Source organism: Chroicocephalus ridibundus, chromosome Z (genome assembly GCF_963924245.1).
Source record: "Chroicocephalus ridibundus chromosome Z, bChrRid1.1, whole genome shotgun sequence".
NCBI classification, from domain to species: domain Eukaryota; kingdom Metazoa; phylum Chordata; class Aves; order Charadriiformes; family Laridae; genus Chroicocephalus; species Chroicocephalus ridibundus.
Genome location: NC_086316.1, coordinates 2,030,497 through 2,047,157, shown reverse-complemented (window position 1 = coordinate 2,047,157; position 16,661 = coordinate 2,030,497). Strand labels below are relative to the sequence as shown.

Genomic DNA, 16,661 nt, shown 5'->3' with positions numbered 1-16,661 from the left:
CAGTCTGCTGGCATTGTTTTCTAGGGTACATAAGCTAAGGATGGCATTATTCAACAGATACAGCAAAAAGGCAGTTTTACAGCTTGCTCTGTAGGATGCAGATGATGTCAGGAGGGGAGGTCACAAAGCAGGGAGGAGACGGGTGAAGAAAAAGACTTGTAAGATAACGGTAAGACCATGCAAATGCTTGGTTGAGAGATGTAGACTCAATTGAATTGCACAGGTTTGTTGTTGCTATCACGTAAATGATATTTATTCCCACTGATTGTTGGAACTGGGAACTTGCTTGGGACTACGTGCATATATCTGCAACCAAGAAACTCATGCAGACATATGTTCACAACTTTTACTGACGCAGAAAACACCAATTTGGTGAACATTTTTTATGGAAGCATACCCGCTTATACATCATTTTCAAAAGGAAAACACATTTCCGAGCTAGAAATGAAGAAAATACCGTCAGGCAGTTTAACAGGTTGGCTTTTGCCAGCCAGGAGCAAGGCTCATGTCCCTGCTCTGCCGCCTTGGTCAACGACATGGGGAGGAGGGAAGACGTTCAGCACTCTACCGGGACGCAATACAGTGATTCATTGAGGATTTTATTAATTCCTTAGCACAGGAGAAAGGAAGTGTCGCCGTGGGGCAGTCTGTATCTTTCTAATTCAGACAACTCATGGGAGACACCCTGAGAGTGGCAGAGGAAGGGTCTCCCATGTCCCACTGAAATCCCCACTGCCAGGCTCCCGGCTTTGGGTCTCTGCATGATGAACTTTAAAAGGTTTGGATTTCATGCTGATGGAGGATGTGAACACTTTCTAAATCTCAGAAGTCTTCTCATGACAGGAACATCATTTCCTCTCCTTCTTTATCCACTAGTTATACCAAAACCAAGCCAATAAAATCTATGTATCATCCAGATACCATACTTCCACATATGAAGATCTGGAAGATGTCCAAAATACCAGACACAGGTGGAGCCTCCAGTATCTGCCAAAATACCTATCAATGCCATTTTCAGCATTCAAAACAGGAATTCACAGCCTGTTAATGTCTCTGCAGCAGCTTACGCATTACAGATAACACGACGCTAAGCATCAGTGTTTTATCTACCTCGATTACGATAGATCTGAGACAGCAAAGAGTTAAAAAATGTAATAATTCATTGCCATACTTGAACTCCTGGTAATGCATTTTTTATTTTTAAAAATCAGAAATCAGCACAAAGTTCAGTGCTTTCAGGAAAAGAATAATTTCTGCATAAAGAGCTGCCAAAGAAATAAAGAAATGATGGATATTACAATAAATGAGACCATGAAGCCAAAGTTAGTGCAATGTTTCTTTCTTTTTTGAAATTCTAATTCTCTCTATATTTCTGCTCAAGGCAAACAACACTCTTACTACATATTTGTGGAGCATCATGTGAACTTTATTCTAGGATAAAATATTGAAAGAATAAATTGTTGAAAATGTATTGAAATGATTTTAATTATTCAGTGTTTTTAATAAGAATGATAGATCTAGAAATTACAAGGAGTCTGAGGATCATAAAACCTACAGTGTCTGCTGCAGCTGGCACTTGCAATGTCTATTACATCTTAAGCATCAGTTTTTCTGTTTCTGAAGTATTTGAAGCCGCCACAGACATGGCTGAAAGCACGAAGATAGAAGTGGGCACCGTGTAAAATTATGCTTTGTCTGCCTACTTACGACATTTTTTAGTGACAAGAGTCACTTCAGAGGGAGAGATGAAGTGCTTGTAATGGCTACATGAAGACTTTTATGAGCATAAGAACCTTTGATAGGTCAAGCACAACATGACTACAGGCCTGGCTCATTTTTATCCTACACTCATACAAATCGTAGTTAAATAAACACCTATTTCTTCTGCCTTACGTAGTCACTCACTGCCAATCTTTTGACATCCATATTCTGCTTCTCAGATGCATTCACACTAGCGCATCAGGGTTTAAAACCCAACTGCGGTGCTGCAGAAAACAAATACTATTCTCCTCTTGAAAGGAGTCTGACCTCTCTCTTCCAAAAGATGAATAATAACAACAAAGGGTATTTGTGTAGAATTTCATTTTCTGCCTTGAAGTTTCTTTTCACTGTAAAGCTGCACACCCTAAAATCCACACAGAAAATTTATTAGAATATATAGGTAGATATAGGAGATATCACGGGAGAGATTAAAACCGGGCAAGTATCTGTAGCAGAAAATAGGATGGACTCTGTGTAAAATGCCTTTAAATAGTTTTATAAGATTGACACCATGCCAAAATAGAAGAGGCGAGGTTTACGTATATTGCATGCTTTAAGTTTTTCCCATGTTTGTGCCAACCACAGATAAGCTCCTCTCCTCCTCAAATCCACAACTGTTCCTGTAAAAATTCTGTGACTTGGACCGGTAGCTGTGAGAACCGAAATGGAAGTGACGGCACCAGTGACATGGCAAAATGGGGAAAAAGGAAAAGGCAGAAACACGGAAACAGACACACATAAGCAGTTCCCTTCTTTTCAGCAAAGCTGCCAGATTTGCTAGCAGAGTAACCTTGAAAAATGTATAAACTAGCAATATTTACACTTGCAGAGAAACAAGTTGCAGCTACTCCCTGCACAATATAGCACCATATACACATATATAGTGAAGGATAAGAGTATTTCCTTGTGGAATCTATTCAATAGATAGACCTCCCAAGACTGGGATAAGTAATTGCTTAAGTAAGTAATTTCAGTATTTTAGAAGTTGGACACTGGCTTAAAGGTCAGCATAATACCTGAAGATAAACTAAAGGGTTAATAAACAAAAGAATCACAAACAAAAGAATCACAAACAGGTAAACCTTAGAACAGAGATTCAGAATAGTATTTATCTTGGGGGAATATATCAAATAGATGGAAAGATACGTACATGGAAAAAGTAAATTATGCAATTATTTCAAGGATGAAAATATTTCTAAGACTGAAAGCATTTTACAACCTCATGGAGCTAGCTGTAATCACACACAAAAAAAGGCAGGAAGATAAAATGAACAAGAAGTACGTACATGGAAAGTGGAATGAAACGAAAACGTAAAAAGAGTAAAGGAGTTCCCAGAAAAGTTCAAGGTCTTAATAATGTTTAAAAGCTTGTTTTCACAAAAAACATTTTGCTAAAACATATGAAAGAAAATAAAGGAAGAAATTATCAGATTCTGATATTCTAATCTCAAATATGTTCATGAAAGCTTTATAACAATAGTATAAATCAGCACAGATTTATTTGTTTAAGCCAGAAAAAAAATATTATGTGATGGTTCTGGAGGGGTATTCTCAATATGCAAAAATGGTACTGCAGATTGTAAAAATTAATAAGCACGTAAGCATAAGTGTTTGCTAGACAGGCATACCCACTGTGGAAATGACAGGCCACCGACTACAATTTGATTTAAACTCATAACAATTTTTCCCAAAATTAATATTATTTCAAGTCCAAGAGAGCCACAATTAAATGGGCTCATGGAAAAATGGTATTAAGAATTGTAAGTGTGCTTCAGTGTTAAAAAGAAGGAAAAGTTTTAGTAACTCATCCAGAACTATATTGGGTACTACTAAATTACAGAGCAGTGCACGGCAAAGCGGAATAAACACCTGCTGAAAAGTTGTGTAGGAACCAGACTACTTGACTATGTAATAAATGATGTTCAAAATAAAAAGTTTAAATACTTATAAGAAAAGTTCAATAGACATACACTATGACAAAAAGTAAAAGATCTTAAGCCCTCCCCTATGACAGTACACATATGAGCTAGGAAGATGACAGTACATATATATTACACAAGGTTCTACTCGCAAGGCATGAGCGCAAGTGAACTTTCTCCTTACACTTAAAGATGGACACCGCATGAACAACAGTCAGTGAATAGAGCAGGAGACATTTTCGTATTCTTTCGCAAAAAGAGGAGGAAAATTTCTGAACCTAGCTTGTATTAACTGCTGGCTAATGCTGGAAGATGCAAACCCACACGCGGATCCATATAAAGCAAAGAACTATGAGCTCAATTTGCTGGATGTGGGCGAATATTTGAAGCAAGTATCATTACATGTTTACCCTTCTTTTATAGTCTTTTCTGGGTAAGACACTAAAGCTTTGCACGGATCAGGCACGGCTAGCTCATGGCCAGCGATGCAGCAGCCAAAGGAGATCAAATCAGGGAACGGGAATTGTTGACGCATGTCACGTTATAGTCGAAGTATTTTTTCCCTGAAGTACTCATTCAGTGAGTAAATATAAAGATCTGGGGACCGGGGAAATGCGACCCTCCCGGAGCCCTCCAGCAGAAGAGATCTGTCTGATTTGCAGAGGTACTGCAGTCCCGAGAAACAGTATGTAAAATTCTTGTTCATGGCTTTCCTGAGGCTGGTTGCACTACTTTTAGCTTATCTATTCTGTATTAAAGACTCGACTTACTATAAGCTCAGTTTTCGTGAATAAAAAAATACATCCAAACACACACACACAGAGAAAAAACACCAGCAACGAAACAACAATTTATTAGATATGCAGGAGCTAATGCGTACTGTTTCTGAACAATGCATTGTAAGGCTCAGCATGTGACAGTCAGTGGTCTTCGTGTAGGTTGTGTGATAAAGTACACGACGCGTTAAACAGCCCATTCCCCCCCGCCCCTTTTAACTGCTAGTTCTATAACCTCCTTATTTTCCTAAATTTGCTGAGCCTCTCTCTTTCTTTATGTTGTGGTAGTGAAGCAGATTGCTGATAGCACAATACCCAGTGCAACATGTCTTCTGCAGCAATTTTGCAGGTAATTTCCTCAAACACAAAAGAGACAACACATATAGGACAGAGCTAGTCTGTAATTTACTTCTGGATAACGAATTATCAATTCAGTCACTTCTCTAACAAAACCAAAATAATTTTCCTCTCAGATTGATTTTTAACTGTGCTATTACAATATTATCCAATACTACTAGTATCATGCATATTTAATTTTATTTCAGAGATAAAACATTTTGTGGAAGGGAGAGGAGGATAAACTGACACAAAATGAAACAATTCTTCATGTTAAAAATAACCATCATGAAAACACAGTTGCGAGGAAGGTAAATTATAAAGTATGCATTTATCCAATCATTTTAAATACCATAATTACACTGACTGCTCATCAAAAGACTTTTAAGACTCATTAAAATTATAAAACATTTCTAATTAAATCCATATTTAAATGAAGTTTCTATAACGAATCTACATGGTACTTTAAATCAAACAAAAAAGTTCTGGTGAAAAATCCAATTAATTGGAGTTTTTGTAAGAATTACAGCTTAATGATGGGGACACAGCAGTTGCCTTCTAGTTAAAATGGAAGATTACTGTGTTATATCCATCTTTAGCCCAAACTTGTCCATAAAATAATCAATCTTCATAAAATTTCACATGACAAATATTATTCTATTATACAATTTTTTTTTTCCCTCTGGCAATAGTAACTTTCCAATTCAACAATTGATGCAAGGGGCTCTTAGGGTTCACATTACCTTATATCTGATTTAACCAGTGCTATTAGAAGGGGAAGAGGACCTGTGTCCTTATTGGTCAAAACCAGTGACTGAAGAACAAGCATCCACTCATACGCGCTCTTAGCCACTACATTTCACCTGTTTCAGACATGTTTGCCAGCCAAGGCACTGGGGAACTGGGCTTCTGTCCAGTGCATTGGGAATGTCCGTCAACACTCATCTAGGGAGGGCCGCAAAGTACCCTTCTTCTTTCAGATCAGACAGAGTCTCCAGTCTTCGAGGACCTCCATTGGCCTCCCTCTTCTGATCTCAAATGGCTTTACCATTTCTCGGTTTCACCAACAGCATTGATCTTTCTCAATCTTAATAATAGCATTGCTCCTTTTATTCTCCCTAGTGCTGTCACTCTGGTGTGAGATTAATTGTCTGCTAAAACTCTTTATTGTCTTAGGTTGAGGACCGGACCAGTGGACTTTCACAAGACCCTGGTCTTCAGCCAGGTTCCATAGGTTAAAGCTGCTCAATACCATACACTAATGTTCTCCATCAGAGACTGAACACATTCATTGCTATTCACCATCAAAGTTGGAAGGGACCTCTGGAGGTCATCTAGGCCAACGCCGCACTCAGAACAGGTGTAACTAGAGCAGGTTGCTCAGGTTTGTGTTCAGTGAAGTCTTTAAGCCCTCCAAGGACGGAGAGTCGACAACGTCTTTGGGCAATCTGCTCCAGTGTTTGAGCATCCTCAAATCCAGCATAAATATGTTAAACTATCCCTACCTATTTACAACCTTTGTTGAATTACATATAATGATTTGTTAACTAATTTATTTTTTTTTCAGTTGTAGATGCAGTTCTATCAAAGTAGACAATATGTGGAAGAATTTTCTAGGAGTAAAAAAGAGAGAACGTGTCAAAGTTTGGCTTTTTCTCCATGTATTTCAAAAGACACCAGCAATTCAAGCTGTAGCTTTGTTTAAGGACGCAAGTTTAAGGATGTTTAAGGTGGAAGCCTTCATTGGCATTTGGTGATACTCAGGAGTACGAAGGCTCCCTCCTCCGATCTAATGAAACAAGGGAAACCTCAGGGAGCAAAGTGTAAACAAGAAGAAGCTTCCTTGCTACTTCTCCCTGTGGAAACCACCTGCAGAAGAGGTGAGGACACCCCTTTGCAAAAAGAAGACCCTATTCAAAAGAGGCTGAAATTCATAGAGCTCCAGAGGCATAGGAAGAAAGCACGTAGATAGGATGCCAAAAGAAGAGTGACATGAAAAAGAAGGTTTGTACATAGGTAAGGGCAAAGCTACACTGATCTCTGAAAATGGTAAGAAAAAGCACATGTCTTTGAGGAGCTCAGAAGAAGGGGATCCAGTCAAGGGACTGAAAACCGCTTCCTTATAAGAGCATCGGCAACGCAGTTCTTCAGCTTTCTGTACGGAGATTTCCAGTGGCACAAGAAACACATATAGCTGAATTTTTATATGTTCTTCTCAAAACAGCCACATAGAGAAATATATGTCTATTTAACAGACTATGGAAAAAAGGCACAGAAAGATTACAGTGGCCCAGAGTTCAGAGTCTTCTAAAATGTGCACTCCGGTTTTCACTGAAGAAGTAAAGGAAGGAAATAATCCTTCCGCTCCGTTTTTTTTCCATGTGCTCTACTTATTCCCTTTGCTGCAACTCATTTCCTTAGTAATAAAAAGACATTACATTCATAAGGATCAGTTTGGGAATTTTACTCTGTTATGACAGTGGTGACTGAAGAGATGTTTCTCCTGACTTCCCCATCCCTCCTGGTCATGGTGCCAGGCGAGCTTCCCCACAACGGGGCCGAACTTCAGCAGAGGGGAAGCTGGTGTGGATGACATTAATTTCCAGAACTCGATTTCAAAAGAAGGGTTTTTAATAAGGAATCTCAGCACATGGATATTGTGAAAGGTCAGAAGCTGTCTCCAGCTTGCCTGGCTCTTGGGAGCCTGTATTCCAGCAGCAAGAGCTCTGCCCAGCCCGAGTGAATGGAAGGACACCACCCAGCAGATCCCACTAACTGGTCATGTTTACCAGTTTCTGATGCTTCAGGCAAAATAAGGTAACATACAGAGTAAATGATACCTTGAATTATTTGGCAGGACTTTCACTCTGCGTTGTTTGCACACTATGTGACTCTTGCTTTCATGTGGGGTATTTACTTTGTCATTTTCCCCCCCTCAATCCGTCCACGTTTGAAATTGCCACCCTTGACCACCTTCTTTTTCCTTTTCCCTTTCTTTCTCACCAGTCTCTTTTCAAGACGCTCAAGGGGCAAACAGGCAACAGGTCAGACCTGTCTCCCTCCATACACACCTTCTTACACGTGTGTTTACGAACAGAGCGATAAGGGTGGTACAGTTTGGCACAAGAAGAACTACAGATGTGAAGAAACAAAAATGAGCTGCATTTTTAGCAATCAACACTTGTAATATACTACATAAATTCTACTGTACACAGAAATAACAAGACCTTCTTGAACCCTCCCAGTGATTAATTAGAAAGCCTGTCTTACAGATTTTTCTCTCAGGTGTAGTAACCTCGTGGACCTTACCATTAAGAACTAATAAATAAATGCTTGGTTAAGCACAAACTGGTTGATAGGCAGTGAAAAAGAGTGATGATCTTGGTTTTTATGCAAGACAGTTACCCTGTCATGTTACCTTAGAGGACAAAATAATACCAAATAAAAATAAAATTTTCAAGTGGCTGGTATAATGAATTATTTAGAAAAATTCATTACTGTATTTCCAATATTAATGCAACATGCAGGAAGTACAGAGCTGCAGCTGCATACAGGGTGCACTGTTTTCATACTATTTTTAGATTAGCTGCACTAAAAATCTGAAATGAAAACAGAGAAGAAACCTACAAAAATTATTAACTAGTATAAACAAACCATGTGTATTTTATGTCATAATATGCCTGTATATGGAAAGATGTTATTTTTTTACCTTTAAACCACTGTATTTTCAGTGTGTTTCTAAGGATCACAGTGTGATACAATTACCTTAAAGGAGGAGAGGGGATGGAAATGTCTCTTTAAAGGAAGCTTGACAGTATATAAAATACACTGACATAATTAACTCTTCTCACACATTACCTGGCACATTAAATGTTATATATTTGCCTCCGTATTGCACATGTTATGATAATAAACCATCATCACAATTGATTTCTTTTACACAAATCCCTGACGTAATATACAAACAGGAAACTCAAGATTACCTAAGAGATGTAATAATTCGAGTTCTGCCCCTTTTGTTTTGCATTTTCTTAAATTATAATTTAAGAGGATTAGAAGAGTAATAAAATACAATTCATAGACATGTAGACTGACAAGTATGTATTCGCTCATTAAATTTGAGATGACTTAAACTGTATTACTAGGTATGAGATCTTTAGACTTGTTCTGAGTAAAAAAAATATTGTGTTAATAGATGAAATAGAACAATTTTTTAGAAGTGCTACACAGGAAGACCGTAGTTCTGTCATTTACATATGCTGCCGTATATAATCCTGATTTGTATAAGCACAAATTATTTTTTTGTACGGTTAGCGGGGCTTAGACATTGGATTTTCACTGCCATAGGAGAGATGTCCATGCGAGCAGTGAGTGGGAGAAGCAGCCCGTTATCCCCTGTGGGCTGCTCACCCCCAGCCTCTGGAAGAGGCAGATGAGTGCGGTGAGTCTGGGTCCTCTCCGACCGCTGGGATGCAGGAGCTGGGGTACCCTCCTGGATGGCCATCAGAAAGTGGTGACGGTATTTGCAGTAACACTGAGGCAACTCCTGCTCATTTGCTGATTTCTGAGGCATTTCAGAGGTATTAGCGATTTTTCCCTCAAGTAGAAAACCCAGATTCTCCACTTTTCTGAGTTAATAATGGAGGGAGACGCAAAGGAGGGGGCTACCGCAGGAGATTTTATTCCAGCGTGTGCCAGACAGGAGAGACGTCTACTTTACAGTTTTTCAGAAGATAAAAGGAACTTTGCCTCTCTGGTTGTTTCTTCCCTCTTTTCTCCCTCCAGGGCAATGGACAATATGAGAAGAAAGTGCAAAACCCCACAACATCTGAAGCAATGCTTAGCTGGTCAGGTCAAGATGCTTCCATTCAGAGGATTCAAAGATTGCTGCTTAAGAGGATATCTGACTTTAAATACAGTCGGCAGAATTTCTTAGGAAACAAAAATCATATTGGAAAAAAAAAAAGTAGAGTAAAATGTATGCAAAACCCTTAGATCTCAATATTCTTTTATTTTTTTTTCTATAGAAATGAAATATAAACAGAGTTGAAAAAATAAACGGGTCAGGCTTTTCATATCCTGCAAAATAAAATATCCGTCTGTATTCTGAAACAGCATGAGATGTCAGATGCTAAGCACATCAGTGGGCCTTGGCAAAAGTAAATTTAAATAAGATATGAACTGTGTTATGCACTGGTAGGAAGCACATAAATTAATTTGACCTGTCAGCTGAAAGTTAAAGGGGGTGTGCCCAAGCTTAAATAAATCCTCATGCTGCTTTTACTAATTAACATCTGTAAAAATCTACCCCTACTGAAAGCACCTTTAATATTTTACTTATGTCTTCTTCCAAGCACTATTCCGTACCTGCAGTTCTGTGATGGAAATTATATTCCTGAATTTCTGACGTGGCTGCGTTTTAATCCTTCTTGTGTTCCTTAATTTCGAAATCCACGTTTTGACAGCTCACCATCCCCCTTGATTAATGCCTTGAAGGAACCCCTATATGCCTCGCCTGTAAGTGATCTAATTTTGTGCGGGAATGCCTGGGCTGGTACGTTGAACCGATTCACCACCCAGGTGGCTACATTTGGACTAAATGAGCTGTGAAGAGCTTCATCTAGGGCCATCGCAGTCTTTCTTCATGTAGCCCCACAGTATGCAGCCACCGCTCCAAACATGATTTGTCACAACCCATCAATAGAAAATAAATTATTGCCATTCTCGCTTGTCAATGGGCTTGTCTTCACTTTGGCTGGCCTAATGATTGGAAGCTCAAAGGGAACATTTCCAGCCTTTGTGGAGCATGATTATGACTGAGCACACTACTCCCCTATGCATCCTGGCCAGTAAAAACATGTAGGGAAAGCAAATTATTTCAATGTTTTGCACCGACGATTAGAGCATTAGCCATGAATGCTAGAGCAGCTTATATTTGACAGTCAAGACTTGTTCAGTTCTGACATTTATTCGCTCATTTTAATGCCATGAGTAAGTGCAAGGTTGCAGCATTCATGTATGTGCAGAGAACATATCATAATGCCAGAGTGCAAAAACGTGAGTGAGGAGAATGACCTTGGCAAGATCACAAATCTTTACGGCAAAGAGATAAACTATAGGTAAAAGTGAAAAAGCTAATTTAAATTTGTCTTCACAGTTGTAATTTTCTCAGACATGTAAATATGTCTGAATAAATATGGCTGCAAAAATGTTGAAGTGGCAGCTTACTCCTTAGAATTTTTCTGCTGAATTTAACAAGAAGTTATAGCTGACCTCTTTGAGTGAACAGTGTAACAATACATCAGCTTTTCAAAATCACTTCGTTTTCCTTAGGCCACAGAAAAGAGAATAGAATAGCTCAAACAGATGGTATTAATTTGATCTTGAAATTCAAAGACACTGTAGGTCAGAAGGTAACCACATAGGCAAAAGCATGGATAGAATGTTCTCCATAATGGATACATCTGGATCACAGTGGAAAGAAGGACAAAATTATCTGTTCCAATCTGCAGTATATAAATAATGCAGCTTGAGACCATACCCAATATTATTTTACCTTTGAAATATTTTTTATAAGACATTGACCAGTAGCAGCATAAAGAAAAGAGGGAGAAATGTCTCCTGTTCATCTTACTAAAGACGGCACTCAGTTGCATGCAATAAAGGTGCGTTAGATAAAATGAGAGGTGTTCTTTAAACAATTATATGTGTATTTTTAACAATGGCCACCTAAACTGTAGTTTAAAAAAAGGTGACTATTCAACGGGATCAAGTTTTGCTAATTGAACACTTGGAATTGTTAAAGGGGAAATCACCGTGTAAATGATGCAATTAATCAATCATTACTTGGGATATTTCATAGAAATGTTTGGGTTTTTTTGTTCCTTCTAAAGGCAGCAATTCAGGTGAACGTTATGTCTTTACAGTGCAATCACTAAATATTTACTGTTTTTGTTAAAACAGTGGTGCCAGCCTACAACCCATTGTATGCCACAGAAGTAGCACACTGAATGGATGCTAGGTGCGTGAAAGGACTCGATATATGATAAAGTACATGCACCTGGCCCTAGGAACCTCACCTATAGTGGATCAGCAGCACGACTCTCATCTACAATGAGCCACGTGAACCGCTCCAGCAGAAAAAGTGATAATTCCCCATAGAATGGCGTTCCTTGGAGGGATGCGGCTGTAACAAAACCATACTCTCATACTTTGCAGAAAAGGCCCAACGCATACATGCAGGCTAAAGGCTCAGCAATAAGAAGGCAACTTAAAAGAAACTAAAATTATTTCTTTAAATCTCAGTATACTCAAATCCTGCTTGGGACCGTAAGTGCTTTAGATGCGAAAACGATGCATAAAACCATAACACAGGAGGTCAGTATTTTGCATATCTGTAAGACCGTACAGTATGTAGTCTGTTGCAGAATTGAAGACAAAAACTGAGCTAGAAATTATATTAAAGAACCAGACAAAGATTGCACAGATAGATGTTTTCATATACGTATCAACTCAACTGTTTCAGTAACCTGCAGTTGTTGAAAACAAGGTACGCAACAGCAAGAGAGAAACAGCCAGACAAAAGTTATACTAAAGAGAAACTAAATCCTTCTCCTGTTTTACAAACACTTTCTGAACAGCCTGTCCAGAATATTCAGTGTCCTGGTTTCACTTCATCCTGCGATTCACCCTGTCTCACTCAGAAGAGGTTTCTCCCCCTTACCTACTAGATAATGCTACAGCACAATCAGGTGTTTACAAATTCTCGCACAGATACAAAAATTTTGTTAAAAGGTTTAAAGTCCCGTCCTTAATAAGTTTGAAAATGCTGGAAGTAAGGTTAACTGTGGATTTTAATGATTAAGTTTCATACACCATTTTTCTACCTTTTTGGGGCACAGAACAGAAAATACAATATTGAACATTACTGTTTAATATTATATACTACTATGTAATATTACTGTGTAATATTCAATATTGTATTTTCTACTAAGCATTCGATCGATGACCTTATATCTAATTTACCACACACTTCAAAGCTTGTATTATTATCATTTATTCCTCTTGGGCTGTTCTGTTACAGGCATCACTCCCTGAGTGCTGCACAAACACTAAAGAAAATATTTATACAACATACTTTGAGATGAATAGACACTACCCTCTTTAATGTATTGCCAAACTGGGACAGAGATTAAAACCAAATTTGAGTTCCCAGTCTGAGACACCATTGATGCGCTCCTGCAGAATACTTAGCACCACACAGTGGTCTCCTTTCTGAAAGAACATCTTCCAGGGATTTCACCCACAACTGTGGATGCTCACGTCTGCTCCAGATAACGCATCGTATCCTCCACTCCAGGTAACCTGGTCTGCGCCCTGCACAAAAGAGGCAGGAGTGGCAGAATTCAGCACATCGTTCAAGCGCTAGGATGCCGCCTCTTTCCTCAGCAGTCTGCCCGTTCACGCAGTCCAACCTCGGTAGGAGCGACGCGGAGGTTATTCGTACAGCAGCTCTGTTCACTGCACAACCGCGGTCCAGCAACGGCACAGCCCATCGCTCTTCACAGAGCGAAGGCATAGTTATACGAAAAGAAGGAAAAAGTACTGAATCCTGTAATTAAAGCTGTCCCGTATTATAAGCAGAAAATGCTCACGTGTCTTGGTAACGGCTTTGCAATACTCTGTTCAGATGTATGTATCTGAGGATAACGCATTTTCGGTAAGAGTATACCAGGGACATACCAAATATATAATTGTATATTTGGGTGAGCATTTAACTTTAGACGGTAATCAGATGAAGCTGAATTGGAAATTTATAGCTTAATATAGCAGAATTTCACAAAAATTATTCAATAACAATAGTTATTCTATCTCTTGACATAAGAAAACAAAATGTTAGATATTACTTTTCCTATTATATTTTCTTAATACCCTGCTATTGTCATCAAAAGCATAATAGAAAAAGACTTTACTGCGCATACATTATTTTCTTTTGATTAAACAGGTGCACTGGAATTTCAATCATTTTAAATCATAATTAAATGCCCCATTTTTTTCATTGCTTTTTTTTATAAACACATTTTGGCAATTAAATTTTGAAAGGAGATTTTTTTTTCCCTCCTTCTTTTTTAAAGTTATATTTCTAAAGAATTAGAATAGAGAGATTTATTCACTCTGGAAAGGTGGAAGACCGTACCCAAAGTGATCTGATTATACTATTCATAAAGAGAATGACTCGTTCACATCATCCTTAGCTTTACTTTACACCTTCACAATACTTTTGAATTGCTTAAACTTGCTCATCATTTACAGGCGTCTAGATCAAATAAGAATGAAGACTCTAAGACACTGAGATGAAATGACAACACATTAATAACCATATTATAAGGAAAGTTTGTTTACAACAAAAATCTGGGTAGAAACATTGGTAAAGCATGGCTAAATACTATTTGGGTAAGAAGCCGTTACAGTAGAATAGGATAAATTTGAATTAATTTAATCTGAAATACCCCAACAGCCTCTATGTTCAGAAATTACCACACAATTTAGAAGTTCTAAGTGATCTTCTAGAAGGTCTGCATTCTGTGGTTAGAGGCTCAAATCGTTTTCTCACAGGCTCAAAGTCAAGCCTTTTAGAAGCACTTGGAAGGTAACACCAGAAAGAGTTCACCAGAAAGTATTATTCACATTTGAAAGGATGGGCCAACATGAGAGCAGCCTGACCACAAACAAAAGATGGGAGCACGCCCACATTTTCCATTAAGGCAACACGCGTTGGCTCTGGAGTGAGTTAATGCAACTAACGTTCAGATACTGTGTTGGTATGGATGCAGAGTTTAGACACTTGAACAGTCTCTGGCTGGCTTATTTTTAGTGCCCTGACTTGTGTTATAAAACGGTAAGAAGGGAAAAAATTAAATAGCTACCACTGAAGCAGCGCATATGATAGCATTATTGTACTTGCTTCAGATAATGAAAAATACCGTACATTTTTATCACAAAAAACATGATCCACCCCCACCAAGAAATAAATTTTGGCTTTAAGCTTCAGAGGGAGGCCATTATCTTAGCTTTTCTAACAGCAAAGGTTGCTATTTCTGTGTGTTTGACTACACACGTTGCAAGTGTCGTTCACCTGCCTTTGGGTACAGGCCACTGCTTCACATTTCTAAAGCACACTATTTAGGGCAAGAAATGAAAGAGAAGATTAAACTGTAAAAAATTAAATTACTTGTACTGGCATCAGAACAAAACATCAATCGGTTTTGAAGGAGTGGCATGATAATTATAATAAGGATTGTGGGAAAGCAACGGAAGATCGGCGAGGAGGATTGTAAATACGCTCAAGTGACTCGCACCTGGGGTGCTGGAAAACACAGATATCACACCAATTGTTATTCAGTCTCGGGTGCTTGCAAGAAAAACACTCGCATTTAGATAACGTAAGCCTGCAATGGACTCAGGGACACCTGACCTAGCCGCTTGAGAATCCTGGCCTGTTGTTGAAGAAGATCAAAGCATAGTGGGAAAACGATGCCTGTTTAAATACCAGCAAGAACAGGGAGTCCAAGCGCGCTCTTGCTCACAAGGACTCTCCCTCGCGCCACGGTGCCCGCGTCCCCTGCTTGCGTGCCTCTGCCCGGGTGTTGCTTTGGAGATTCCCCGGTCTGTGAGGTATTGAGATTAAATTTGTTCTTTGCTTTCCATCCGTGGTTTGTGGTTGTTCCTGCGTCCTGCCTGCATCGGCGCACACAAGGATAAATACTCAGGAGAACTTTTGCTTCCATATCTGCACTTCAGCAACACGTAACAGGCTAATAGTGTACACGAGCAATATCATATGACGAATATATGGCAATCGGAGAGCACGCATTGCTGCTCGCGTAGCAGTGTAGAAAACAGCAGGCTTAGCCGTCCCTGTTGCTCAGACAGAAATGGATCGGTTAATCTTTTACCATGCTAAAAAGTAACCGAAAAAAAGTACAGCGTGTTATTTACAGGCATGCAATAATCACATGTAGAATGGCATTTACAGAGCCACCAAAAATCATCATTTCACCGCAACATTTAAGTCTTTTGCTGCAAATTTCAAGTTACAAGACATTTAAGTATGTGTTTATACAATAAAAACATAATCCTGAATAAGTAGCTAAAAGAATTAAATTACAAGGGTTTCTTCTTGCAGTATTCAGGTGATTTTCAAAGAAACAAAAGAGTCCTTGAAGAACAGTGTGCAATCTTAGACTATTCAGCCTGTGTGTGTTTTCCTAAGTATAATTTTTAAAGGAAACTGTTAAATTATTCTTCTCAATTTAATGAAATTTAGTGGTGCATGGATGGTAAATCCCTTACACCTGAAACTGAAGACAACCATGTTGCTGATATATACGTCTATACATGTAATACAGACATATATTTTAAATGATGTTATTATATATATAACATTTACTTGTAAAAATACCTTGGTTTTAAGCAAGATCAACCTTTTTATGAGTTGAAGAGGTACCTATAGTATTCTCAGTAGTTCTGAGCGAGAGCTCAGATATTAAGACAAGAGTTAATCACAACTCTCTTTTAAAGGATAAAACTACCTTCTTTAATTATTACACTGAGGATTTTGTAATTCAACAATATAGTCCTACTAATAATTCTGTCTAGAAGAAATTTGCATGTTTTAAATTGGAGACATTTTAAAATACCATAGTTAAATCCTGATTGTAAGAGAAAGTTCTTTTTTAGATTTATTTCAGCTTCTATCAGGTGGCATTATTTTTCCAATAGTCACTAACCCCGTACATCTCATTTGAAGCAGCTATGTCCAACCTATAATTATTTTCTTCTAATTAGAGTAATTCATGGTTAATTATTC

General features: G+C 38.4%; 1 protein-coding gene across 11 annotated transcripts in view; it reads right to left on the bottom strand.

Moving 5' to 3' along the window:
* Positions 1 to 16,661, bottom strand: part of KIAA0825 (KIAA0825 ortholog) — a 259,650-nt gene that overhangs the window by 21,427 nt on the left and 221,562 nt on the right. The window contains exon 22 of one of the 11 annotated variants that reach the window (XM_063319279.1): positions 15,623 to 15,709. The exons of the other annotated variants lie outside the window; for them this stretch is intronic. Within the exon in view, the coding sequence (XP_063175349.1) occupies positions 15,700 to 15,709 (10 nt within the window). The 3' untranslated portion in view covers positions 15,623 to 15,699. Of the gene's footprint in view, positions 1 to 15,622; positions 15,710 to 16,661 lie in introns of those variants that run through there. 11 annotated transcript variants of the gene reach the window in all.